Source organism: Semicossyphus pulcher, unplaced genomic scaffold, assembly GCF_022749685.1.
Source record: "Semicossyphus pulcher isolate SPU_LCO1_2020_fin unplaced genomic scaffold, fSemPul1.0.p SCAF_18, whole genome shotgun sequence".
NCBI lineage: Eukaryota > Metazoa > Chordata > Actinopteri > Labriformes > Labridae > Semicossyphus > Semicossyphus pulcher.
Window position 1 is genome coordinate 1,773,053 of NW_027211691.1, and position 26,322 is coordinate 1,799,374.

General features: G+C 43.2%; 1 protein-coding gene across 1 annotated transcript in view; it reads left to right on the forward strand.

Moving 5' to 3' along the window:
• Nucleotides 1-25,578, forward strand: part of LOC138595739 (NEDD4-like E3 ubiquitin-protein ligase WWP1) — a 37,794-nt gene extending 12,216 nt beyond the window's left edge. The window contains exons 5-25 of the mRNA XM_069667133.1: nucleotides 1,720-1,844; nucleotides 2,124-2,276; nucleotides 2,523-2,595; nucleotides 8,904-9,085; nucleotides 11,525-11,945; nucleotides 12,226-12,321; nucleotides 12,502-12,676; nucleotides 14,050-14,104; nucleotides 14,402-14,486; nucleotides 16,438-16,566; nucleotides 16,747-16,819; nucleotides 16,922-16,993; nucleotides 17,685-17,773; nucleotides 17,883-18,042; nucleotides 18,169-18,302; nucleotides 19,781-19,921; nucleotides 20,008-20,128; nucleotides 20,271-20,375; nucleotides 20,573-20,669; nucleotides 20,941-21,013; nucleotides 22,552-25,578. Of these exons, the coding sequence (XP_069523234.1) occupies nucleotides 1,720-1,844; nucleotides 2,124-2,276; nucleotides 2,523-2,595; nucleotides 8,904-9,085; nucleotides 11,525-11,945; nucleotides 12,226-12,321; nucleotides 12,502-12,676; nucleotides 14,050-14,104; nucleotides 14,402-14,486; nucleotides 16,438-16,566; nucleotides 16,747-16,819; nucleotides 16,922-16,993; nucleotides 17,685-17,773; nucleotides 17,883-18,042; nucleotides 18,169-18,302; nucleotides 19,781-19,921; nucleotides 20,008-20,128; nucleotides 20,271-20,375; nucleotides 20,573-20,669; nucleotides 20,941-21,013; nucleotides 22,552-22,651 (2,659 nt within the window). The 3' untranslated portion in view covers nucleotides 22,652-25,578. The remainder of the gene's footprint in view (nucleotides 1-1,719; nucleotides 1,845-2,123; nucleotides 2,277-2,522; nucleotides 2,596-8,903; nucleotides 9,086-11,524; nucleotides 11,946-12,225; nucleotides 12,322-12,501; nucleotides 12,677-14,049; nucleotides 14,105-14,401; nucleotides 14,487-16,437; nucleotides 16,567-16,746; nucleotides 16,820-16,921; nucleotides 16,994-17,684; nucleotides 17,774-17,882; nucleotides 18,043-18,168; nucleotides 18,303-19,780; nucleotides 19,922-20,007; nucleotides 20,129-20,270; nucleotides 20,376-20,572; nucleotides 20,670-20,940; nucleotides 21,014-22,551) is intronic.
• Nucleotides 25,579-26,322: the final 744 nt, after the last annotated feature.

Sequence of the window (26,322 nt, forward strand, 5' to 3'; positions counted from 1 at the left end):
GGGGGACAGGAAACACAAGGAGGCTGCAGTATGTGCGCCGAGTACATCAGCCGCTCAGCCTGCAGCAAGGACGAGTTAGTGTTGTGAGGTTTTAGGAAGGCGGTAGATGCTTAAAAATAGAGAAGCTGGAAGAATAAGGAGCAGGAATAATAGATGTTTTCTTTGTCGCCTTGTTTCTTCTCTGAAGGGAAGCAGCTGCAGAAAGGAGGAAGTGCTGGATGGTGGATTTATTTTTTAATTGTACTTGGGCTGACCAAAATATCTCACCCCACTTCATATCCAGATAACTGCACATTTTCTGCAAATTATAACACAATAAAACGGCCATGCTGACAGGTCTTTTTTGAATACCCAAGAAATAACTTGTATTTGATTGCTGCTTTTGTCAATTAAGCATGTCCCCATACTGTTTGACAGGACACCTACATAGGTGCTGAACAAGGTTAGAGGTGTTACCTGAGTCTGTTGTTGAGACCTGTCTGCAGCAGAAGAAGATTTTCTGGCCTCCAGTTTGGTTTGTGTTCACACGGCAGCTTTTACCAGCAGACCAAAAGTTTTGATGCGTGAGGAAACTGCTCTCTGGATGGTCAGAATTTCCACGTGGGAAAACTCCCTGAAGTAAACTAAGAGAGAACAAGAAGAGAGAGAATCGCAGACTTTAATGTTTAATTGTCCGAGTTGTTTTTACTTTTAACCGACACCGTTCCACAGTTCGACCAGTTCAGTCTCCTTTCGTTTTTCACCGAACAGTTGAATACCTCCGTGTTCTTGTGCGATTGGTCAGCCCATATTTCTATTTCCTCTTTGCTCCCCCACATTTGTCGTCTGCTCATCTTGCTGCCTGGCTGCGTGGCTGTCTCTGCAAGTGTCAGCACCTGTTAACCCACAGTGCACCATTTTTTGGTTTGCTTCCTGTATTAGGTCCCACTTTAAGTCAGATTATGTTCTCACCTGAATCGAACTGGACCGTGGTTCACTTGGAAACGGACCGAGTGGACCATGGTCCGATGGTTTGGTCCGCACCGGTGTTGGAATGCGTGTCCTCCCCTGTCCAAATGGACTTCAGAGTAAAGTCTGAAAGTCCGCACCAAAGCTGTCAGGTGTGAAAGCACCCTTAGGTGCAACTTCCTGGTTTTGTCTGGTTTGTCTCTGTCACGCTGACTTTCCTCTCTGTTTGCTTGTGTGGCTTTCACTGACCTGCTTCTGTGCTGTGTGGAAGAATATAAAGCATCTTCCAAATAATGAACCACATCGCCATAAAGAGACTGATTTGTGACAAAATGAAATGCACAATAAAGCATTAGACATTTTATTATATACATCATACACACAGCTCATATGTCGCCTCATGTCTCCCTCTTTTAATCTCCACTCTGAAATGTGTTCACTATCACTGCCCAGACCTTTTGCAGAGTGATTCTCACACAGTTATTAAATCTGTGAGTGTTGTTTTCTGAATTCTTCCAGGATTAAAAAAGGTTAAAAATACCACTGATTGAAAACATCGTTGCTCATGTGTGCCAGTAATACAAATATTTGTAACACTGATGTTTTTGTGTTTAATGATGTTATCATAATATTCTATAATAATATACCACAGACAGATGAAACGGATGAACCAGTCTTTTTTCTTTTCTTTTCTCCTTCTTTCATTAGTTTGTTTAAAGTTCTTTGAAGAATGAGACGTGTTTGTTTCTTTGTGTGTCCCTGACCCTGTAGGAATGTAACACCGCACACACAGGTGGATTTCAAAGTATGGAGTCACCACACGCTGAAGGCCGACGCTCTGCTGGGAAAAGCCACGCTGGACCTCATTCAAGCCTTGGCGCAGCATGACAGGAAATGTACGAAATTAACCAACTTCAGAATACAATGCATACAAAGAGCAAGTGGTTAACATATACAGTTATTACTGAAGTACCAAGAACAGCAGATTCATGAAGGTCGTATTTATCAGGACTAGTTTGAATAGAATCAACATGACAACAAGTACGTTGCTGAGATTACCTGATATCTCTAACTGCAGATCGATTTGTTCTGTTTCTCTTAGTTTTGTAAGTGGTTTGCTTCATTACTGTTGGTGTAATGCCTCCTCTTACACCCTCCCTGCTCTGGCTCCACAGTGGAGAATGTGAAGGAGGTGCTGAAGCTGAGCGTGGAGCAGAAAGGAGTCCCGGTTCCAACAGGAGAGCTGACCGTGTACCTGGATGGCCTGACTGTCACTGACGAGGAGGAACTGGCTCCGCTTACCAACGGCAACACGGCCAATGGCACCAGTGAGCGCAGTACTTCTATCTTATATGAAAGTTTGGTTGCTAATTTCATTTACTATGTATATGTGAAAATGATGCTCAACAAGGAAGCACAAATATAAGCTACTAACACGTTCATGAACTTGCATATACTCTGCACAACTTGCACAACCAATCACAATCAATCAACACAATCTTCTTGTTGGAATCACTTGGCTAAATAGACACTTGTGTGCAGAAAGCTAAGTTTTTTTCTCCTATCCTTTCCAGAAGTCCAACAGAATGGTGATGCCATCCATGAAAATGGAGACTCCTCTTCCTCTTCCTCAAGGGCTGCCAACAGGTAGACTTTACAGAATGGCCTTAGTCTGGGCAACGCCATAAAAACACATTTCTTCAGCTGGGTGGGCGTGGTTTCGCAGGACATAGCAGTGTCACAGCCAAGCTCAATCACCCATCATCTCTGTGTGAAGTTTGGGAAGCTTCAATCTGCAGTTTAGGACAAAGATGAGCTTCAAAAACAACCTCAATTTAATCTAATTTATTGAATTAGGACAGTGCACATTCATCAACCTATCAGCAATGTGCTTCAAAGTAAATATGCTGGAATTAGCACAATAGCTACATTTCATTCGTAGTCCTAAAGCAGGTTCTTAAAAAAACACATGCAACAAATTTTAAAGTTACAGGACACCTGACGAAACGGCCCACAGGACAGCACACAGACAATTTTACATACAGAATGGACACATTTGTTACATGACAAATAACATACCCACATACAATAAGTTGGTTAAAATGCGAGATGATCCCAAAACCCCCGGGAACGGGCATCAGAGGAGGAGACGGATGTTATGCATGAGTGCATGACTGGTTAGTTTATAACCAATGTTTGAGTGTTTTTTTAGAAGTACAGTAGTTCTCGCAGTGTCCGAGACACGCTGGTAATTTCTACCAGGAGTGTGTGCCTAATGTGAGCTGACGAGAACGCATATCACACACTAGGGCTGCAAAAACTGTTCTGATAGTCGACTGGTCATCGATTATTGAAACGATTAGTCGACTAATCAGACAATAAATTGCAAGATGACTTAATGTCTCTTATTTAGCTCTCAGCTTCTAAGTTTAGTTGAAGGTTCTTTTAAGTGTCTGCTCACTAACAATAAAGACAAAAAAGTTTTTCATAAAAAAATCTGTCTGTTAATACACTTCGCTGCTGATTTGGCTCCGACTGATGCACAAGAGAAATAACAAATCCAACATCAGGTTTTTGTCAGTTTAAAGCCGAACCAAAGTGCTGATATAAACAATAAATCGAGAACACAAGTCCAACGTGCCGTCTCGTCAAATGCTCACATATTACCGACATGCTGTCATCATACATCTCTCATCATCACGTCGCCTAATTGTTGCACCCCTATCAGACACAGGACTGCTCTATGTGACACAGGATGTACGGCAACGCCCCGGAGTTAATGTGAGTTTTTAGGGAGTCTCATTTGCCAGTGGCTCAGTCGAACTTACTTGTCCTTCTCTGTACAGGCTTTAGGTTCCAGCCAGAGAAGCATGCTGAAAATATGCAAACAATTGTTGTAGGACATCCTGGTATTTTTGGAATAATGTTTCTAACGTACTTAGTGAATCTTTTTCTGTCATACTGAAGAGTATTTAAGTATGGACGGGGACGCAGCCTCTGTCTGCTGCACTTCTCCTAAAATGGTTGTTGGCCTGGTTAGAAGGACTCCTTCAGACTGAGGAGCATGCTTATTGTCAACTGCAGGAATGCAAACAGGCTGCAAAGAGATGTGTGCTAGCACGATTTCCCCACTGAGTGCACTGTGGGAACGCATGAGGGATTACCATACATTACTAATGATACTCGATTAGATGAATCTATTATTTTGTTTTGTTTTGCATCAGTCATGTTAAAAAGGCTTTTGATATTTAGAGAGAGCTTTTTGTCTGATCTGTCTGTGTCCTACTATTCCTCCTTCCTGTCTATCCGCTGCTCGTGCTCTGAGTTCTGCCCCTCTGGTGCCAATCCTTATTATCTGTCACCCTGTAAAAGTGCCCTTCAGTGAGGCTAACAGGGTTTTTATTGGAAAGCCACAGAGGAGGCACGTCTGCTCAGCTCGACAGACGGGAGGCTGGTGGGGGGGTTGAGAGGGTTGTGGCTCCTCTCTGCATTGCAGTTGCTGAGAGAACTGCAAGACACAAACAGGAGTATTTATAACGCGTAGTGGTGTTCCCCCTCCCTGGGAGTTCCCGAAACAGTAATCAGTATGATAGCAAAGGGGAGGAAGTGAGCTACGGAAATCTGTCATTTCCCCTGTTGCTATCGTCTAAATAATGAAACCGTACCAATGTATTCATGAGAGCAAGACTCATAAAGTAACATATACACACATTTCTCTTCCATGATTTCAGCATAAAACAGAAGAAGAGCTGCATGCAAATATGACTAATAAGAATAAATACACATTGACTATCATTAAAATATATATTTGTAATTATAATGATATATTATAGAAGATTGTGAAACATCTTTTAAACCAAAGCCGTCTCTGCATTTATGGTACAATTAAGTGAGCAACAGTCTCTAAACCCATCGCTATAGTCTGATGACGATATATCCTCTGGGAGCGACGGTGAACATGTCGGGCATGTCCGGTTTAGCCAGCGTTGAGCGATAAACGACCTCCAGCCAACTCTTCCTCCTCCTTGCGCTGCATTGTTTACAGTCCAGTCAGCAGCTCGAGCAGCGACCGTGTGTTCAGGTCAAAGGTAAATTCTCCCTCCAGATGTGTCGTCTAAATAAACGCTGTCATCTCTCGGTTTGTCCCATCCCCCGGAGGAGCACCCGTTCATCTGTCTGTGCTGAGTCTCAGTCTCACTGTAAACAGGAAGTTACACAGAGGCTGCACTCTGGCTTACTGCAGCGGGATGAAGCCCAAACAGAAACAGATTTTCTTGTGATCGACTTTAATTAACGGCTCTTCAGTTTGCTGAAAGAACAACATCATGATGCAGATTAGGAACAACACGAAGCTTTGTCAGGTCTGTCCTCAAGAGGAGAAGAACACTACTTTAACATGACATGTTTGTTGAACGCAGGACGGAGCCATAATTTCTGATGCATTCAAGGAAGTCAGGAAGTCTAAACGCTGAACGGCCGTCGGGACAAATTGTAAGGGAATTTTTGAGCAGATTGTTGGCTGAACTTACTGCAGATGTTTATAGAGATGAATTTGAAGCTTAATCGTTGTCAGATGACGCTGATGGGAGCTGTGATGTCATTACGGCGGATTACGTTCCGCCTGCTTTTGTTCTCCACACAGGCTGTTTTTCCTGCATACACCAAAACTTGCTGACATGTGATTGGTCAATATTACTCGAACTACAAGCGTACTGAAAACGGAAACCAGAACACTTCCCGTGATAAAATACGTTTTTATGTAGAATCTGTAAATAGAGATTAAGTGAGCAACAATAACATTTGTCAACATATTTTGTTAACAATAAGTATTTTTTTTGTCTTTTTAATTTTCTCTTAGTGATGCCTAGAGCAGAGATATTGTTTATTAAGAGAGAGAGACCAGGACTTTACTGACGGTGTTGGCAGAACACAACTTTCATCTCAGTGTAAATCAAATGTTTCCCTTTATTCCAGTAAAAAGAACATATGGAACATCAAACTGTGTCTGGAAGAAAGTAAAACCTGGCTCACATCATCCACAACCCTACTGAGTCGGCTGTTAGAAATCTGCATGTGAAAGTGTTTATGTCAGAGAGATGTACTGAGCTGATTCTCCTGGTTGTGTTGCACTGACAATGACATGAAGAGAATCATCAATGATGTGATGACTTAACAGAGTTATCATTCGGCCTTGCAAATGTATTAACAGCTGTTCAGGGTCTGTGATTGCGTCTGATTGCTCTTAACATTTGTGCAGCAAAGTGCAGAGAACCTGCCGTGCTGATGCTTGGTGAACCCTCTGCCCTTCCCTTTCCTTTGGTGTCTTTACTTATTGTCCTGCTGGGTCTTATATCACTGTTCTGGTGTTTCCTGCCAGTCTTCACTCCCCTCACATCTCTTCTCCTTTCTATTCACCTCTTCCACCCTACCTCTCTTTATATATGTATTAATCTCCTGGATTCTCTTTATTTCCTGAGCTCCACTCACCTCGTCTGTGTCTTGAATTTTCAAACGCTTAAAGCTACTGTGAGGACATTTAATCTCCTCGCTGATGTTGTCCTGTGCAAAAAATCTCATCCTGCTTGCAGACAAACGTATCACTTAAGGTTGATTCTTGTCGTGGAAAATATAAAAGAAGGCTGTTTTGGCAGCAGGAACTCGCTCCAGGCTCCATTAAAAAATATATTGAAATCATCGATCTTCTCTCTGATGGTCTCATTTGCTTTTGTAGACATTTGTTTTCATTTCAGTCGGTTTCCCCTCGCGGGAGCTTTAACTGTGTTGGGTTTCTGTACGTTCTACCCTCCTTTTCTGTTAACTTACTTTTATTCCAATGGTCAGGTAGGGAGACGCTTCCTGTGGAGACAGAGACGCCATGTCTAACAGCCTTTTAAAACACTTGATACTGGCCCCCGCGATGTTGCATTTGGTTTAAACTGTTTGTGTTCTACTTTAAATTTCAGTAATCGCTTGTCTGCTTTCCTCCTCTTTCTCTGTTTTCAGATTTCAGTGCCAACACAGAAAGTCTTACATGTGACAGAGTGTCTTTAAGTTATACTTTAGTTATCTCAACATCAGGACGTTAGGCTCTGTTGGCAAAAGCAGTAGTTTTATCTTGCAGATGACAGATGTTGTCGGCCTAGCGTTTCCTTGATTCGTTCGTTTTTTGTGTTATTGTGTTCGATCCAAAATTAACCATTTGAAAAACCAAAGCCACAAAAATCACATGAAACCCGAAACATTGAGGCAGCAGCAGAAAATAACTCCCGTGTTCTCAAAGGTAAAATTACTGTTTTTTTGAATGGAGTCTGGTGGCTTTGAAGAGAGCGATGTAACAGCTTGTTCTGGTTAAAGAAAGGGACTTATCTTAAAGGGATAGTTTGGGTCTTCTGATGCGGCTTGTATGAGGTACTTCTCAATAAGTGGACCATGTACAATAGGTAACAGTCAGCGCAGCCTCTCTTAGGAGAAGCTGCAGTTCCTACACGGAAGCTAAGTCAGGAGTACCGCGTACTTTAGCCACTTAAAAGGGTCCTACATATAAACAAACTACGGATGCACGATATTGGATTTTTGGCCGATCTCTGATATGCCGATATTTTTCAACCCTTTTTGCCGATTGCAGATTTTGATACTGATATATTAGACGCATGTTTTTTTCCACCTAATTGCAGAGAACATCAAGTCTCCCCTGTAGTGGAGTTGATATCATGCCTGCTCTTATTGTGGTGGCCGGCTGGCAGATGCAGAAATAACTTAACACAGTGCTTTTTAAAATGTTCACATTCACTGGCAATATGAGAAAGGTACTTAGGTTAGGTACAAAATGCCATATTTATTTGTATGTGACATTTTCTTTCAAATAAAACTGTAATATTGAAACTAAGACAGACTGGATGCTGCTCTCCCTGAGACAGTCCTGACAACAGCCACACCTAGGGCAAATGTTACCTGTTGCACAGAACAAATACATAAAATGAAATCAACCTGGCTGTCCGATTCAGAAACTCTGAAAAACTGCCGCAAAAACTTGCACCTATCTTCACACTTGACAGAAGACGCGTGGTGCAGGCAGTGCGTGCACACTCGTGCTGAGTTAATGTTGTGTGACCAGTGTGTCAGCCGTTTGTAGAAGAGACAACAGTTAAATAAAATACAATATTATGGAAATGACAAAAGATGGATGGATATGGATAACGTTCTTAGGGCCCGATCAGACAGAACGCGTTTAAGCAGCTGGGGGCTTTTTGTCATTGTTTTCAGTGAGAGGCTTTTTGCGTGCCGCTTTTGAGTTGCAGAGCGCCTCGCGTTTTCCCGCTCTGTGCGCCTCGAGTTTTTGAGGAAACGCTCCAACCAGCTGATTGTTACCACATAACTTAATGTCTAAAGCCGCTCGCCAGCGGAAGTATTCAGGTCATTCAGGTCATTCAGGTCATTCAGGTCATTCAGGTCGGGTCATTTAGAGATCCAACATGTGTACAAACATTTGTCCGGGGTTTGAAAACACCTCAATTGCACTTTAAGTTTAACAAGAGATTTGATGTTGTGCAGATTTACTGGGTAGTGCGATTAACATTTAACTCAGTTGACCACACTTCTGACCCTGTCTGACTGCTGTCTCACAACCCGCCTCCTGCCGACACAGAGGCTGGACTGGAGTCATACGGCAGACTGTGTGTTGGTCTGAGTGTGGGCCGGCCTGTGGCACCGACTGAACTCTGCCCGCTCACAAAAGGCCTCTTCAGCCGTGCTGTTACGTCACCACGCCGTCCTTTTATGTCCTGTTTTTACCCTGCAAGACAATAGTTTCAATGTCACACGTCACAGTCTTTTATCTGGCTTCCGCACACAGTTACCCACCGTAGCTAACCTCTGTAAATATATTATAGTCCTGTAGGAAAACAAAAGATGAGTTATTTGTTGTTGATGAAGTCTTTGTGTGTTTTCTCCCACAGCTCAGTGAATGGTACGGACCCGGGCCTGAGGTCAGGTTCCTGTTCGGCCTCCAACGGTCTGGATGCTCAGGTGCCTTCCAGCTCCTGCAGCCCCGCCCTCAGTCACGTGGTCAACGGAGACTCCACACCCAGCTCCACCCCGGTGCACCAACCCTCAGACAGTGATACAGAGAGCAGGACAGGTGAGCTCCATCTTTAGCTCGCATTTTAAAGTGTTTCCTGCCGTTTCATTGTTTCTTATTCACTGCCATATTTCCCTCTGAGTGGCAGCTTATAAGATATAATTCATTTGGAGAGTGCATATGGAAAAAGACATTTACAGAATATATTTAATAAGCTACAGGCTCATTTAAAGCTTCACATTATTACCACCTCAGTTCTACACACGCAGCTTCCAGCAGGTGCTCATTGTGCTGCCTGGGCCGGCTCCGACCACTTTCAGTTCTTCATGGTTGAGTCGGTCCCAGTGAACAGTAGAGAAGATCAGTAGATTAATTTTCATTAAGTGAGGTCTGCAATCTCTGCTGCTGTCAGCACCTCTGTCGAAAAAACTCCCTGGAGAGAAGAACAGAGAGAAAAGGAGAGCAGACTGCAGTGTTCTGTGGAGGGAGGAAACACCGACTGTACTGAGCTGAGGCTCAGTTTAACTCCTTACTCGTCACTCTTTAGGAAGAACTAAATCCAATTCAACACTACTTGTTTAACACAGATGCTTAAAATGCTCCCAGTGTACCGTAATAATAAGGACTTACCTTGTTTCCCTCGTATGTGGTGCCTCTCCTGCCTCACACACCTGTCTAATTTACTGTTGTGCAAATGTTGTATTTTTTAATAAGCAAGCAGCCTGGCCTTTGTCCATCTGTGACGTCAAATTCAGAATACTTAGATGGTTTATCATCATAATGTTCAACTCTGAGTCCAAATAAGGTGTGAAGCTTTATTTTGTTTTCAGTTTACTTTGTTCTAAATGTCTTTTTATTTACACTTTACTCAGCGTCTCAGCTGTTTTGAGTTGAGGTTTTATTTGAGAATATAATTCTTTTCTGTTGACCTGCCTTTTGTCGCAGACATATTTTATTTTGTTTTCAGTTAAGAGGCAGAAAATCCCAATTGAACCATTGAATTCCTTCTGTCAGTGGATATTTTCACAGCTGCTATTAGTTGATGTATGTAACGGGGTTCGAGGAATTAAATGAGAGATGCAAGGAAGAGACGAGAAGACAGAGGAGGCGAATTTGCCAAATGACAAACCTTTGGGTCAATAGTGTCACCGTTAGGCGACGATCTTAGTGATGACCTGCTGTCAAAGCGATCTTTAATGTTCACAGAACCGCTTCTTTAGAATTTGAAACCCTGAAGTGAAAATTATGTTCAGCCATGTTAATCATTTCATCTTTTTTATAAATCTTATTAAAGTATGTTTTATTTAGTTGCATTTTTATTGTCTGCACAAAAATCCATCAGAGTTTATCGATTTCATTGTAAAGAAAAAGAATTGAAAAATAAAAGGCCTCCTGCTGCTGTGTGTGATGCCACAACACAATGTGATTATCTGATATAGTTCTGTAATGTGTCATATTTTCTGTAGATTCGCGCTGTGTAAATATAGAGTGATCTGTGTGGAGGTGCGGCACTACGGAAGCCCTTAGCGGACATGCATCCATCCATTATTTTTACTCGGTTTTCCCGTGATAACGAGTTATTTCTGTTTTCTTGAGTTCTCGACTTATTTATCTCGTTATCACGAGATAATGACGCTGCTCCACCATAACGTCAGATGATCATAACGAACGCAGAAACAGGCTTCACTTCCCTCCTCAGTGTGGCCGATGTCAGCATGGCATGTCCTGGTCTGTAATATCACAGTGACCAGCAGTGTCCGCTAAGGGCTTCCGTAGCACCTCCACACAGGTCACTCTTTATTTATCCACACCATTCAAGTCATGTCTTTGGTTAAAACACGTCCGCGTATGCTCCACCTATAGACTCAATGTATTGCAGACAGTAGTTGTAGTAACCCTGCGTTAATACATGCACACACACACTTTATTGATCGCTTCATCTTTCGAGGAAGGTTTGATTGCTGCTTTTGATCGATCATCTAAGGATGAAAAAACTACCATGAGACACACATCCAGAATACTGTGAGCACTTACCTGTGTCAGGACTGTGTCTGTAAGGTTGTACAGTGTATAACTTAAGGTGGACTAATGATATAAAAGGTGAGACCTACAGAATTTAATGAAGATTAAAGATATATTTTCATCGACTTCCCTCCCTGGATTGTCCTGACACAAAATCCATCGTTACTGCCGTGTTTGTGCAGCAGCAGTTGTACACCGGAAACCCGGATTTCAGGCAAATGAATAAAGTAGATTCTTATGAGATGGTCAGAAAACAAAACATCATGACAAATATATACATCTCATAAGTGACTGTAATATGATTAATTATACCACAATGAAGGTCAAGTATCTCTGTAGGTTTCTAGATTCTAAGACTTCTTGACTTATGGATCATTTTCAGTCTTGTCCTGTCACATCACTGACATTACGTTATGCAGTAAGAGTTTGGTCCATGCACTCAAACAGCACTGTTGTGTTTCTCTGTCTTATCTTCAGTCAATGGGGATTCCTGTGACGCTGCTCTCGAGCCACCGCCTGCTACAACAGGCGATGTGCCGCCCCCTGCAGACGACAACGAGGACTGCAATCAAGAAGCCGCCCTGCCAGACTCTGACACGGCAACAAATAGCACATCTCCACCCCTGCCCGCCTCCACACAGGCTCCTGCCTCCACCTCTGCTGCTAAGCCCTCTGATGGCACTGCTGCTGCTGCTTCCTCCTCCTCATCGGCACAGGGGGCCACCGCCGTCACAACCTCCTCTACATCGGCCTCTTCCTCCCCTGCACCGGGAGAAGCGAATGCTTCAGGAGGTGGAGGAGGAAGCAGTAATAGCAGTGCAACTACAACAACTACAGACGGGGCCAAGCCCAGACAGCAGGCCCCCAATGCAGGAACCTCAGATCCTCTACCACCGGGGTAAAAAAACCACCTCAAGCTGCTCTTTTTCTGCTTCCCTGATTGTTTAACATCACTTTGATTTAAAGCCATTTTTGTGTTATAAGGTATTTACTGCATTTTGATAACAGTACGTATTATACACCCTCCTTTTGACTATCAGCCACACACACCCATAATTTAAAATACAGTAGCAAAGTTTGTTGTGCAATATCTTTAATTTTCTTTCTATTCATTGCAAAACCTTATTAAGCCTTTTTTTGCTGCCTAGTTTTAAAAATGAGTCTTTTGTGTTTTTAAGGTGGGAGCAGAGAAAAGACCCACACGGGAGAACGTACTATGTAGACCACAACACCAGGACGACGACCTGGGAAAGACCACAGCCACTACCACCTGGGTGAGTGTGTCTCGATGCTCGCTTACTATACTTGCTATATTTCTGTTAGAGGCACAATTATAAAAGAAAACACATATTTAAATGTCATCCTGTGTGTCTTGGATATTCCAGGCTGGCTCATTCATTGTCTCAGCAGCTGTTTGTATTTGGTCATTGAACTATCTGTCTCCTTCCACTCAGCTGGGAGCGCCGAGTGGACGACCGGGGTCGGATCTATTACGTGGACCACAACACCCGCACCACCACCTGGCAGAGACCCACCATGGAGTCGGTCCGCAACTTTGAGCAGTGGCAGAGCCAACGCAGCCAGCTGCAGGGAGCTATGCACCAGTTCAACCAGAGATACCTCTACTCTGTAAGACAACTCACCTTACTGTCCTCCTGTCACCCATCCTCCTGTCACCCATCCTCCTGTCACTCATCCTCCTGTCACCCATCCTCCTGTCACCCATCCTCTGGCCCCATAAACCCCCTTAAAACCTTTTTTTACACTTGTGAAAAGCATGTTTTACAGCTGCAGTTTTCCTACCTAATAATTCAGTTTGTCGGCCTTTAGACTTTAAGATGTCACATTCTATTATTTAAGTTACCCAGATGTCCCCCATCCAAAAGGTTTCCTCCATTTGTCTGGAATGTGATCCAATGGAACAATATCTACGCCACTAAAAGGACTGTATGTTCTCTTTCATAGTATTCGTTTTGTGTCTCATGTTGGGACAGCCTGACCTCATCAGAAGCTCTTATTACACTCAGCCAGGCAGGATTGGCTGGTATCAAGCGTGTCAGCGTCAGGAAGGGTGGAGACGCTCCCCCTGACACTACGCTACCAGTCATTCAATAACCTCTATTCGCTACGAGCAGAAGGTCCCAACCCTCGCTCTCGACCCGTCTTTCGGGGAACTAGCTAAACTGTCCGTGGACAGGAGTGAAAGCTCGGTCACCGGGCTCTTTGTTCACGTCCTGCTCTGCTCTGTTATTTGACAGTTAAGAATAAGAAAATCTTTATTGATCCCACAATGGAGACATTTCAGGTGTTACACAGCAGCAAAGAAAAAGTAAAGAACACACAAAGTGCACAATGTAATCAAACAGTCGATCCTCAATCTAGCCTGTCACCAAACAATAGTCTGAGTAACTACTTTACAACAACCGAGTGGCCACACATTAAAGTAGCGATACCTTTCCAACACTGCCCTGAGCTCCACCAAGCTAACGCACTGCTGAGTAGCTGTATTCCTCCATGTTACACAACAAGACATCAAAGAAAAATATTATGAGTTTTATTTTGGCCTGAGAAACCTTTCTCTGGGTGCGTTTGTTTTGTTATCTCTCTCACCCTGCACATGGCTCACCTCATGCAGCCCAAAGGTGACAACTGTACCTCTTCATAATCTATAATATGCCCCCCCGGCCTGCTTCTCTGTGTGAGGGTCTTTGATCTGAACAGTGAGGTCACCTCCACTGATGATTAGCTTAGGGCTCAAATCTAAGGACAGCTGGGAAGTATTGAGTAGAAACAGCAACAGCGGCCCTCCTGTCAGCCCTCCTGTCGGCCCTCCTGTCAGCCCTCCTGTCGGCCCTCCTGTCAGCCCTCCTGTCGGCCTTCCTGTCGGCCCTCCTGCTGTGGATTATCTTTTTCTTAACTTCTTTTTCGAATGTTTTTTAAATATTCTGCGTATTTTGAATCTTTTCTAAATGGATGTCTACGTGTGCATCCCTCGCTTTCAGGCATCCATGATGTCCGCTGAGAACGATCCTCTCGGCCCGCTGCCTCCTGGATGGGGTGAGTTCATGTTCTGTCTTCCTGTACATATATTTGTGTCTTTGAGTTTTTACTGTACTTTCAATGGGAGGTAGATGTACACAGCAGTTGTTTCTGTGACTATAAAAGTACAAATACTTGTGTAAGATTCCTCTGAATGTGTTGTTCTGTTCCTCTTTATCTGACATCCTCCTCCCCTCCTGTCAGTGTGTCTATTGCCTGAGTCAGCGCTGCTGATAATCTGACATGTATTCCACACTGTTGGGGCCTTTCTGCGTGTTAAGCCGCAGATTCTTGTGTGTTTTTTATCAACTCTAGAGAGGCGTGTGGACTCAAATGACCGAGTGTACTTTGTCAACCATAACACCAAGACGACGCAGTGGGAGGACCCTCGAACCCAAGGGTGAGCTCCGTGCAGGAACAACACAGCAGAAGACATGTAAAGTGTATTTTCCCCACATGGCCTCAGTGTGGAAAAGATATACTAAGATCATAACTCACAGAAGCCTTTATGAGTGCTGTAAGGCGGCTAAACTGCTGTTTATCTACTGGAACTAAAGAGTCTTCTAAAGACGGTCCTACATGATGTTGACCGTCCTGTCTGAGGTTTAACAGTGATTCTACTGGGCCCTAGTCAGACTCATGTTTCGCCTTCTTTAATGATTTTATATCTACTTATGACCTTCTTTTATCCATGGCGAGACGGTGACGGATAAAAATAGATCTTTGATAATAAAAACTCTGACGACATGTATGTTTTGTTTTCGTTAACGAGACGGGACTAAACGTTGTCGGCTGTCAGACGTTCAAAATGTAGATTTTCCCCCGCCGAGTGTCTAATCTGTCTGTCAAAATACAAGCCATTAATTCCTGTAACTGGGTAACCAGGTTGGAGATAACGGGTGTCACAAAGGTGGTTGTGAACTTTCTCTGTTAACTCTTTCTGCTTCAGGCTCTGAGCGCGCTCACAGAAAAACGGGCGTTTTACGCGTCATTTGGCGCTCCTTTAGCACGAAAAGGAGCGATCATCGGCTGCCTGCTTCAGTCAGACAAATGAGAAGCGATGATGAAAAGTAATCTTTAGATGCTGAGTCCTCATTATTCTTTTACTGTTTGGAGGATCTGCTGATATTTAAAGTCTTAATTTTACCTGAAGCAAACGGGTTAAAACGAGAAGCGGGAGAGTCATATGTTCTCGAGAGAGAAAACGTTTTGACTAAAATGTAAAACTAATGATCATTTTTCGTCTAAAGACTAAATCTAAAACAGCTGCTGAGATGAACACTGATCATAAGAAATAATTAATGTATGAAAAACATCACTGTTTCTTATTTGGGGATGAACTTTGTGTCTTTGCATCGGGCTCTCAAACCTCAGAGGAAGTTTGGCTTCACTTTAGAATTGAGCTTATTTATTTATTTGAAAAGGACAGAACGCGTTAACAAATAACACTGTAAAGATACAGGAAGTAAACATGCCCGGAGTTAGAAAGAGTTATTATACATCTGTAGTCCTGAGGCAGGTAACAGAAACAGGAAGATAACAAAGGGCCAACGTACACAATCAACAGTAGAAAAAGACAGAATATTTCACATCTTATCCGGTGCTGATGAAGGTTACACAGCAAAGAGAAAACGTCTGGTTCAAGTGAGTTCATGAGCATGTGCTCGCTGACCTGGTTGCATGAAGATAAATCGTTGTACTTCTTTTATCTGCGCAGAGCGTCACACATATCTCGTGACTCCATGATGTACAGTAACATTTCATCACATGAGATTTGCAGATCGCTGCAGCAGAGCGAGACTTTTCTCTTGTTTACTTATCTGTGAAAGATAAATGAGTTCATTTAAATACGCTTCTCAAGACTAAGAACTTCTTTATACAGTGACTTTTGGAGTGACATGATCATTAGTCATAGATTGCAACCATGAAAGAAGTGTGTGTAGTAGTTGGTAGATGGATACCGCAGGGTTTATCAGGGTTTAGTTTATCTGATTGGCCCATTCTCCATCAGTACGTACAACCCACCGTCTCATTGAGAGCTACAGCAGCTGGTTGTACAATGTGACGAGAAGATGATACAACCTCCGTAGATTGTAAACAATATTGCAGTGCAGACCTGAAGTGTTGTACAACCTTTAAAAGTTGGTTCATAGTTAAATTCTCAAAATATGATACAACCACATTTTTTAAGACCAATCTGCAGAAAATGTTTAAACCAAAAACATAATTCATGTAATGTTTCAAAGGTTTCTGCAGAGTTAAGTTTTATAGATGTCAGTCTTGTCACAGCCTCTATTTTCCACATCTGTCATCTATATAATCTGTGTGTGTGTGTGTGTGTGTGTGTGCAGGCTACAGAATGAGGACCCTCTTCCTGAAGGCTGGGAGATCCGATACACAAGGGAAGGTGTTCGCTACTTTGTGGATCACAACACCAGGACCACCACGTTCAGCGACCCGCGCACTGGAAAGTCGTCTGTGTAAGAACACGTTTAAAAGTTATTCTCTTGTTTGTGTTGGAAATTACGCAAACAGCAAAAGTTAGGTTAATAAAAGTGAATGCGTTCTGCTCGCACCGTAGAAAGAAAGCTGACTGTCCTCTGCATCTATCAGCTTATATCGTCTACGTTTTGACCTTTTCGATCTTTCCTTCCTCTCAGCACCAAAGGTCCTCAGATTGCTTACGAGCGCAGCTTCAGGTGGAAGCTAGCCCACTTCCGCTACTTGTGCCAGGTAGGTGTTATCTGTCATATCGCTTCTTTTTCTGTCAGTCGTCATCGTCGCCGATCTTATTTTGGCCCCAAATCCATGAATGTTATTCCTGTCTGTCCTCAGTCGAATGCTCTCCCCAGCCATGTGAAGATCACCGTCTCCAGACAGACGCTGTTTGAAGACTCTTTCCAGCAGGTAAGAAGCTCCTTCAACCACTGTCACTAAAAGAAACCATGCATGTAGGCTGTAATGCATCCCGACATTTGAAATTCATATCCATACATTCTAGTGTAACAGCTGTTACTGTAACTTTTAAGGATATACAGTTAAACAAGGTGATGCTGCCTCTTTTATGTTCTCTATTGCTTTGCTAACATCTTTTAAAAACATCTACCACACAGCCTCATCTCTCCACCGATCAGATGAACATAAAGACAGTCTTCAGCCCTTTAGCATTAGAGTAACTACCTCACTAAGATGCTGGAGTACTTTCAACCACTGTTGATAAAATCCGAGTGTCTCTGCTTCAGCTCACGTTAGAAACGGTGCATTAGCCTCACAGCCTCAATGCTGACAGAAACGTTAGCCTAGCTTACTCCTTTCTTTCAGACACACAATGAGAGCTTTCTATTACATCTAAAAAACTCAGTCTCTTCTGAAGTCATTTATTATTTACACATTATTTATATATATTTAACATATTAATTTCTCCTTGCCCCTGTGTGCTCCACTCTAAATCGTATGTATGTGATGCACGATTTTTCTACCCAGAAGTTGATGTACCATAAAACTGATTCTTCTTCTCCTCTGCTCGACAGTCAAAGACATGTTCCTCTACTGCTCACATGTTACCTGTATTTATGTGTCTGTTTTCTCTGTGTATTAGATTATGGCCCTGAAGCCTTACGACTTGAGGAGGAGACTGTACGTCATCTTCAGAGGAGAGGAGGGTCTGGACTACGGAGGCTTAGCTCGGTAACACAGACAATAGACTGTAATAAATAAGCTCTCTGTAAAATATGAGCAGTCATTGATCATGTGTTGTTCTTTCCTTTGTCTCTTCGCCCCCTGTGTCACTTTGCAGAGAGTGGTTCTTCTTGTTGTCCCATGAAGTGCTCAACCCCATGTACTGTCTGTTCGAGTACGCCGGCAAGAGCAACTACTGTCTGCAGATCAACCCGGCCTCGGCCATCAACCCGGACCACCTCTCCTACTTCTGCTTCATCGGACGCTTCATTGCTATGGTGAGTTTTCCTTGTCTGCCATTCATTGATCTGTCATCTGAATTATATACCCGCATGTGTACTATATTTCAGATTGACCCACACATAAAATAAACAATCTCTCTTTATACTTGTGTCTCTCTGCAGGCACTTTTCCACGGGAAGTTCATCGACACCGGCTTCTCTCTGCCTTTCTATAAGCGAATGCTGAACAAGAAGCTGATCCTCAAAGACCTGGAGTCCATCGACCCCGAGTTCTACAACTCGCTCATATGGATCAGGTAATTTCATATTAATGTTAATGTGAATTTTCTCTGACAGCAGAGAGCATCGCAGGAAAATTGACATACTGTAAAACAATTAATAGCCCGGGCTTTTATTTACTTTAATCTATAAACTCAGCCTGCCTTTGTTAGAGACGGGCGTCGACACGAGACGGGCCTTTAAATGTTTTTATACAAAACTCTCGCAGCAAAGATGGAAACACAATAAAAATGTTTATTAGAACCAGGAAGAATGTTCACCTTTATACAGAATAAGGCTAACACATCGATTGTAAAATCACTCACTTGATCGTGCTCTATGTGACTGCGCATCCGATCCTACCTGCTGCACTGGGAGAGCTAGAGCGAGGGAGAGACCCCTGTTTTAATAATGACTGAGGAGTGCTGTGCAGACATGTAGGGGAAGCTGTCTAAGCATATCAGTATATGCGTTGTTTGTTGTTTACACAGTGAAACGTTAAAATGCCGCTTGAGAGACGCAGAAAATACGTCATCATTATTTCCATCTATAAAGCAGCACAAGCAGCGAACTCCTTCCCGACCATCCTGTCGCTCGCTGTCGTCCTCGTCCTGATCACACGACAGTTGGAGACTCTTTGCTGCTGTTCTTGCGTGCTGTGGTTCCACGTGCACACATGCTAATGGTTCACCTTCTTCCTCCTGCCCTACGCACACCGGCCTTTACACCGTCTTTCTCAGACGTACTGTAGCTTCAGCTTTACTTTTTCTCTCACCCTCTTGGGATCATCGGAGAAGTGTCTCACTGCTGCTGCCGTGTGATGTCTGAGAGAAGGGGAAAAAGACGGTGCAACACAGGAGGCATACAGTAGAAAAAGTCAAATTAAAAAACAGATTTTAAACATTTATTTGGTCTCTTGCTACTTATCATGTTTAAACACACAGCTACACGAGTGGTCCGGAAAACATACATTAAGCAGAGACGCAGCATTCAGACATTTTAAGTTAACAACATGTTTCTTCAAGACGTGACGGTGATGCCACCACAATGGTTCCTCATCATTTTTATTGTCCTGTTATAGAATGGCTTCATTGGGTTCATAGTTCACAGTGAAGCTTGTGACCAGGGGCGGCTGTGGCTCAGTGGTAGAGTCGGTCATCTTTCAATCGGAAGGTCGGAGGTTCGAGCTCCCTCAGGCTTCATGTCGAAGTGTCCTTGGGCAAGACACTGAACCCCAAATTGCTCCTGGTGGCATAGCCAACGGGTATGAATGTGATATCTGATTGACAGTTGGGCACCTTAGGTAGCAGCCTCTGCCATCAGTGTGTGAATGGGTGAATGTGATATGTAGTGTAAAAGCAGCTTTGAGTGGTCGCAAAGACTAGAAAAGTGATATATAAGTACAGTCCATTTACCATTTACCAGGAAGTGTTGCAGTTTGATTGTGTGTGTAAATATGATGTCCGCTCCACCCTCCGTCCTGCCCTGAGAGCAACACGCTGTCCTCTCTCCTCAGGGACAACAACATCGAGGAGTGCGGTCTGGAGATGTACTTCTCAGTGGACATGGAGATCCTCGGGAAGATCACGTCACATGACCTCAAACCTGACGGAGCCAACGTCCTGGTCACCGAGGAGAACAAGGAGGAGTATATCAGGTTCAGAATCAGCACTATTGTATCACAACGATTGATCCCTAATGATTATTGTGAGTCATTAATTATATATTTCTTTATTTTTGCAGTCTGATGGCAGAGTGGAGGTTCTCCCGCGGGGTCGAAGGTCAGACCAAAGCCTTCCTGGACGGCTTCAACGAGGTGGTTCCTCTTCAGTGGCTGCAGTACTTTGATGAGAAGGAGCTCGAGGTGAGCAGCATGTCTGACAACCTGCAGAGCTTTTAAAGACCTCTGCTGTTCCGTGTCTTATGTTTGTTTATATCCATTCCAGTCTGCAGCTTTCCCTCTACCTGTGTGTAAGTGCATTGATCCAGTGTGTGTGTTTGTCCAGGTGATGCTGTGTGGCATGCAGGAGGTGGACCTGCAGGACTGGCAGAGGAACACGGTGTACCGTCACTACACCCGGAACAGCAAACAGATCATCTGGTTCTGGCAGGTAAGGACACATTTCTGACTCACTGTTACTGACAGAAGATTTGTCTTTGTTCAAGTCGAACCCTCTGTCCGATCAGCTCTGTCTGATCGGCTCTGTCTGATCAGCTCTGTCTGATCAGCTCTGTCTGATCAGCTCTGTGTGATCAGCTCTGTGCGGTCACTGATCAGCGTGTGTTGTTGTTGCTTCCTGTCCTGCAGCTGGTGAAAGAAGTGGACAACGAGGTGCGACTGCGCCTCATGCAGTTTGTCACGGGAACCTGCAGACTTCCTCTGGGCGGCTTTGCTGAGCTCATGGGTCAGTGACAGGCACTCACAGAGTTTACAACATAATCCAGGGTTGAGATGTGTCTTCAAGAGGCCTTTTTAAACATATTTTGGGTTTAAATAACTGCTCTGTAAAAAGTTTGGGAATGCTGCAGTAGATTGCTTCAGCTTGCAGCCAGGAAGCGGGCTGTAATAGCTGCAACTTATTCCAAATAAGGACACCAAAAACTACACATACATACTTTGTCCTTTTCAGAATGTTTTCACCGTCCTCTAACACCTCGTCTTCTTCTGCGTTGCAGGAAGTAACGGGCCGCAGAAGTTCTGCATTGAGAAGGTGGGGAAGGACACGTGGCTTCCTCGGAGTCACACATGGTGAGTGCAGAGCTCGGATTCACGGGACTCATTCACAACATTTTTTCCCAGATGTTGTTGTATTTTATTATGTATAAAACACTAAAAATAATCAATAAGTAATAAAAGAAAAAAATTTGTGCGTGAGTGAAAAGCCCCCAACATCCTCAAAGTTTGGATCTGTTCATGTGGTGATCCAACACGTCCTCACTCTGCCTCCGTATCATCGTACACGTGGCCCCTTCATCTGATCACAGATCTGCTGGTTTTGACTGCCATCAACTTTTTATTTATTTTTAATTATAGCGTTAACACTGACTTCACTGGCCTCCATATGTACTGGTTCATATAACAGCGTGTATATTGGCCATATTTTAAAAGTAATGTTACCTATAATAATGTAATGCTGGGCATAAGTTCCTGTTGTGTTGCAGTCGGTTATTAAGGGAGGTGTCCATCGTAGTGGGTAATTGGCTGGGAAGTAGATCCGGCGGAGGAAAAGTGTTGAGTGAACGAGAGCTAAGGAAAGAGAGGAGTTAGCCGACCTGTTGCGTTTTTTTCCAGTGACCCTTCACCCTCGGGTTAGCTGTTAGCTACAGCAAGGAAATAAATCAGGGCTCTGCTGGGCAGCAACGCACATCGCCTCTTCCTCGTTTTTCCTCCATCCGTAATTACCCCGCAACGTCACAATATAAATCAGAATTGAGCTCAAACCCAGCAAACATTGAGGAGAATATTTTTAATCTGACAAGTTTTTTTTATTCGTTTTTTTTCTTTTTATTTGAGTTGAAAATCAACTTTTACAAAACATTTTACAGTGTTCAGTTTTTTGGGTTAACCCACAAAAAGCTTTAAGGCAAACGAGCAAACAGCCCAGGTGTAGCAGAGCACCAGGGGAGCTACGATAAACACAGAATCTGATCACCTGAAATCTGGTTTATATGGGTCAATAAACTCAAGCCATCCTTTCCAACACTCATCAGATGTTTCTCTTGAACTCTCGAACCGAACGTCAATTTTTCCTTTACAAAGATTTCATGCATCACATTAAACATCCTGACAAGTTTTATGAACTGTTGTTGAAGAATTTCACCAGCACTCGTGTCCGCTCACTCAACTCCCCCCCACGGTGTTAGTCAATAAACTTGTTCATGTGAAATAATAAATTACAATGTCTCCCAAGGCCTTAGTAAAGTCTTCTCATTAAAGTCCAACATCCTGCACTGCCAAAATGCTCCAGGACTTAAATCTGAGTGCTAAGTTCTCCCTGTGCTCATGAAAACATCACACGCATTTAATGCCTCTTTTTGTGTGTCTGAAATTCGCATCAAAATGTGTAATGATGTTGTGCTGCTTGTGCTGCTCGGTACAGAGCTCTGTTACAAACATGCAACGTGGCAGCAGGTTGAAATAATACGTAACTATGTGATGTTTGCAGGGAAGGCTCACAGTGTGAGGGCGTAGAGATCTGTTAGTATAGAGTATGTTACCGCTGCTTCTTATCTATGAATGATTTATGAAGCACACTGATCTGTGATCCTCCCTCTGTGTGTCCTCAGTTTTAACCGTCTGGACCTGCCGCCCTATAAGAGCTTCGAGCAGCTGAAAGAGAAGCTGCTGTTCGCCATCGAGGAAACCGAAGGATTCGGCCAAGAGTAGAAGACGAGTCCTCGTGTTCTCTCTCCCTCCCCCATCGCTGAGTATTCAGCAAAGTAAAACAAAAAAATTGCACAAGATAACCACCAATGTATATAAGCTATTTTGTCATTTTAAACCAAATCTTAATTTGCAGCATAATTTTTGCCGCAGTCCTGCTCCCCCGCCCTGAAATACTATCTGACCCCCATCATGAAATATGCAAGCGTTCAGCTCGTCTGTTTAAAAACAGAATCATGGACATTTTTTTAGTTTCCTCCCACGGCTGACTGGCTTTTTAAAAGAGACTAAAGTGTTTCTGAGAGGATTTTATAGTTGAAGCGTGATCTTCTGTTAAAGCTCTAGTTCTATAGAGCTTCTAAAAAAAGAGTGTCGGGGTCCCGTGCCTGAATTTATTTCCCCCCGTTGGACTTATAGTCATTTTGCAATTGTTTGTGTGCTTGCATGGCTGCCTCTGAGGACTGAAGACTGATGTGACCGCCCTCCAGCACACACTCACACACACACACATGCAGAGACATTTTAGCATGGACGCATTTTCTATCAATATCAACGAAAAGGTGTCGGACTGACCAGGATGGACTGAAACACTGAGACGTATCATCAAACAGGAGAAAGGAGGAGAGACTTTGCCGTGGACTTCCTGGATAAGGCGGATATATCACGAGGAAAATGTTCTTAAAAGAAGGTGTGATGTGTGTGTGTGTGTGTGTGTGTGTGTGTGGCAGTGCGGCCTGTGCTTCATAGCTCTCATGTTGAAACCAGAGACACTGGTCTTGTTCCAGGACTTTTCATTCAAAGATGAGCTGTTTGCAAAAGTGTCACAACAAAAGAGACAAAAAAACAGACGTCATGTCTCAGTCGTTCCTTTTGCCTCCTTGAATTTTATGTCTCCAGTTAAATGAAGCCACTGTGGTTAACAACACACCAGACATTAGATTTTAATAACATGACGATCACTTTACATGTAAAGGACATTCTGGTATCTCTGAAGCCGGGCTCTGTTTTTACTAAATGACTAAAGTACGAAGGATTTTGGAAACGCTCCAGTAGATTCTGTCGGCCGGCGGTGAAACGGGCTGTGATGGCTGCAACACGCAAAGTGCTTATTTTCTCTGTTAAACATTTTGTTGCATCCAAGCTGCACATTTCAAACATCACATTAAAACACAAATATATTCACCAGTCAAGTCAGCAGTAGACGAGCAGCTCTTGTGTCTGTGAGGTAAAATCACTGTTTTTATGAATGGAGTCTGGTGTGTTTGTAACAAAAAGGTCTACCTCTGTAGGGATCCTTTCTGTCATGTTGTCTCACACTTAGAAGAACAATCTGAGCCTGTCAGTGGAAACAACAAGAACTTTTAGTGGACGACCTTTGACCCATCAAGGATTATGTTGCAGCCATTACAGCCTGTTTCACTGCTGCAGGACGAACACATCTACTGGAGACACTTTGCACCTTTAGTCATTTAAACCGTGAAATCAGGTCCAGGCTTAAAATACTTAAATCACCCTTTAGCTTCAGAAGACAAAATCTTCTGCTGCGCATCTCGCCATAAATATTAAAACATTAAAATAAAGCAAATTAAACCTGCTGTTTTTAGCTTCAACATTAAGGACACATTTGGCCATCTCATTCTTATTCATGTACTAAAAGAAGCTGTTGTCAGACTCACATTAAAGTGATGCCAGTGCTGCGTAAACGTTCTTAAACAGGTCATTATCATGGCAGTGAACGTCCTTCGAGGAGGACGCAGGATGTTTTGGGGGGAGTTTTAAACATTGATCATAAAGGAGATCAGAGGACTAAAAATTAAACTCATTTTCAAGCCTAGAAAGCAGCAGAAACGCACGTTAAAAAAAGTGTCATAAAAGCAGCACAGAGAGAAACATTTTAAGGGCTCCACTACAGATTTTGTTTTGTTAAAGTGTTACCGGTTAGTTAGCCTGTACAGTATTGTAAAAAAAAATGAGATCCTGAGATAATATAATCCTGTTTTTCAGCCCGTGTTCAGAGTCACTCTCAGGTTTTGTGCTGAATCGAGGGGCCTTAATGTAAGAAAGATGTTTGTGACGTTTGCAGACGTTTAATTCACAAACTAAATCGAATGATAAAAGACTTAAAGAGACACTAACAGACCAAAAGACGAGAGGAAACCTCCCACAGCTGGAGACTGACCGCAGCACGCCTGAGGAAGAAGATGATGCATCGCTTCGTGTTTTTCTTTCTGCACCCGCTCGTCCTCCGAAGCTTCAGGACATCTGAAAGCTTCGTTTCTAAAACAAACTCTGGTGCTTCTTTAAGTTTCTGCTCCGATCGCAGGGTGAGCAGCTCCGACAGCGGCAGGCCGACCTCTCTGTCCCCTCAGACGTCTGCAGACGGCAGCAGCTGCTTCACACTCAGATTATCAGTCGTGTAAATAACGTGAGCGGAGGGACGACGGGAAGAAGACAAACTCACTGTAGCAAAAGGAGTCAAACTGCAGAACTGTGTGCTTCCTTTTGAACAGAAACCTGTAATCAAGCAAATCAACTGTGTATGTGAATATTCATTGTATAAAGATAATGAAATAAAGTACTTAAATATTATAATTAATCACACAGAGCCGCCGCTCCATTGATGGAAATCTGTGATGCCTTTGTTCTTATCAGAAATAGACGGACGCTTCAGGCCGCCTGCGTCACAGACAGGAACAGCAGGACGCGTTACCTGGACAGGTGTGCTTCCTGGCTGTGCTGCAGGCCGTCTGAAGCGCTTCCACCCTGTAACATATCGCGTGTAGATACACACTGTAAACACCAACCACACTGTACAGAATGCCCCTTTACTGGAGACCATGTGTATAGAAGATTCATTTTTAATCTGCTTTCAGCCATTTTAATGAAGAGATGGATTTATGAGATACGAATAAATAAGAGAATAAACCCCCTCCACGACCACGACTGCTTTCTTTCTTTCTTATGGTTTGTTGTGTGATGATCAGAGGATGAAGACGCCTCGTGCTCAGGCTTTGTTCTGTTTCCCCTAAAGAGAAGTTCATCAATAACCTCATTGATCCTGTTTCTGTTGCATTCTGTTTGCAGTAAGAAGCATATTTAATAAATGTATCTGAGCATCGTCACCGCTGGTTTAAACTCATTTTATCTGCATGAATAATTCGTTGCAGTTCATCGTACAGCTGCGGGATCTACAGAGTTCCTCTGCATTTCATGGACACCATTTCAAAACGTTTCAGGCAGCCGTGAACGAGTTTCCAAGACCGTCCACGACCTGTACGTACTCAGATGTAAAGAAGTGTCATGATGATGCGATGTGTAATTTCCTTGGGGAAAGATTCTTCAATGAAAGGCCCAGGATGATTTATTAATTACAATAAGTTATATTTGTATCAACTCACAAATAAAATATGATTTAAAGAGTTCCTTTCATCTTCTGACCACTGAAAGCTCTTTACATGCTCAGCAGTCACCCCCTCTCATTCACCCTGTCACACTCACATGTATACACTAATTTAGTGCCATACAAAGCAATGGAAAGCACTTCAGTGTGTTGCCCATGTAGACTGGAGGAGCTGGCAATCGAACCACCGACCTTCCAATGGGAAGACGACCGACTTCACCTGAGCCACAGATCTGTCTTCACTTTGAATCAATGATATTAAATCGTTTATCAT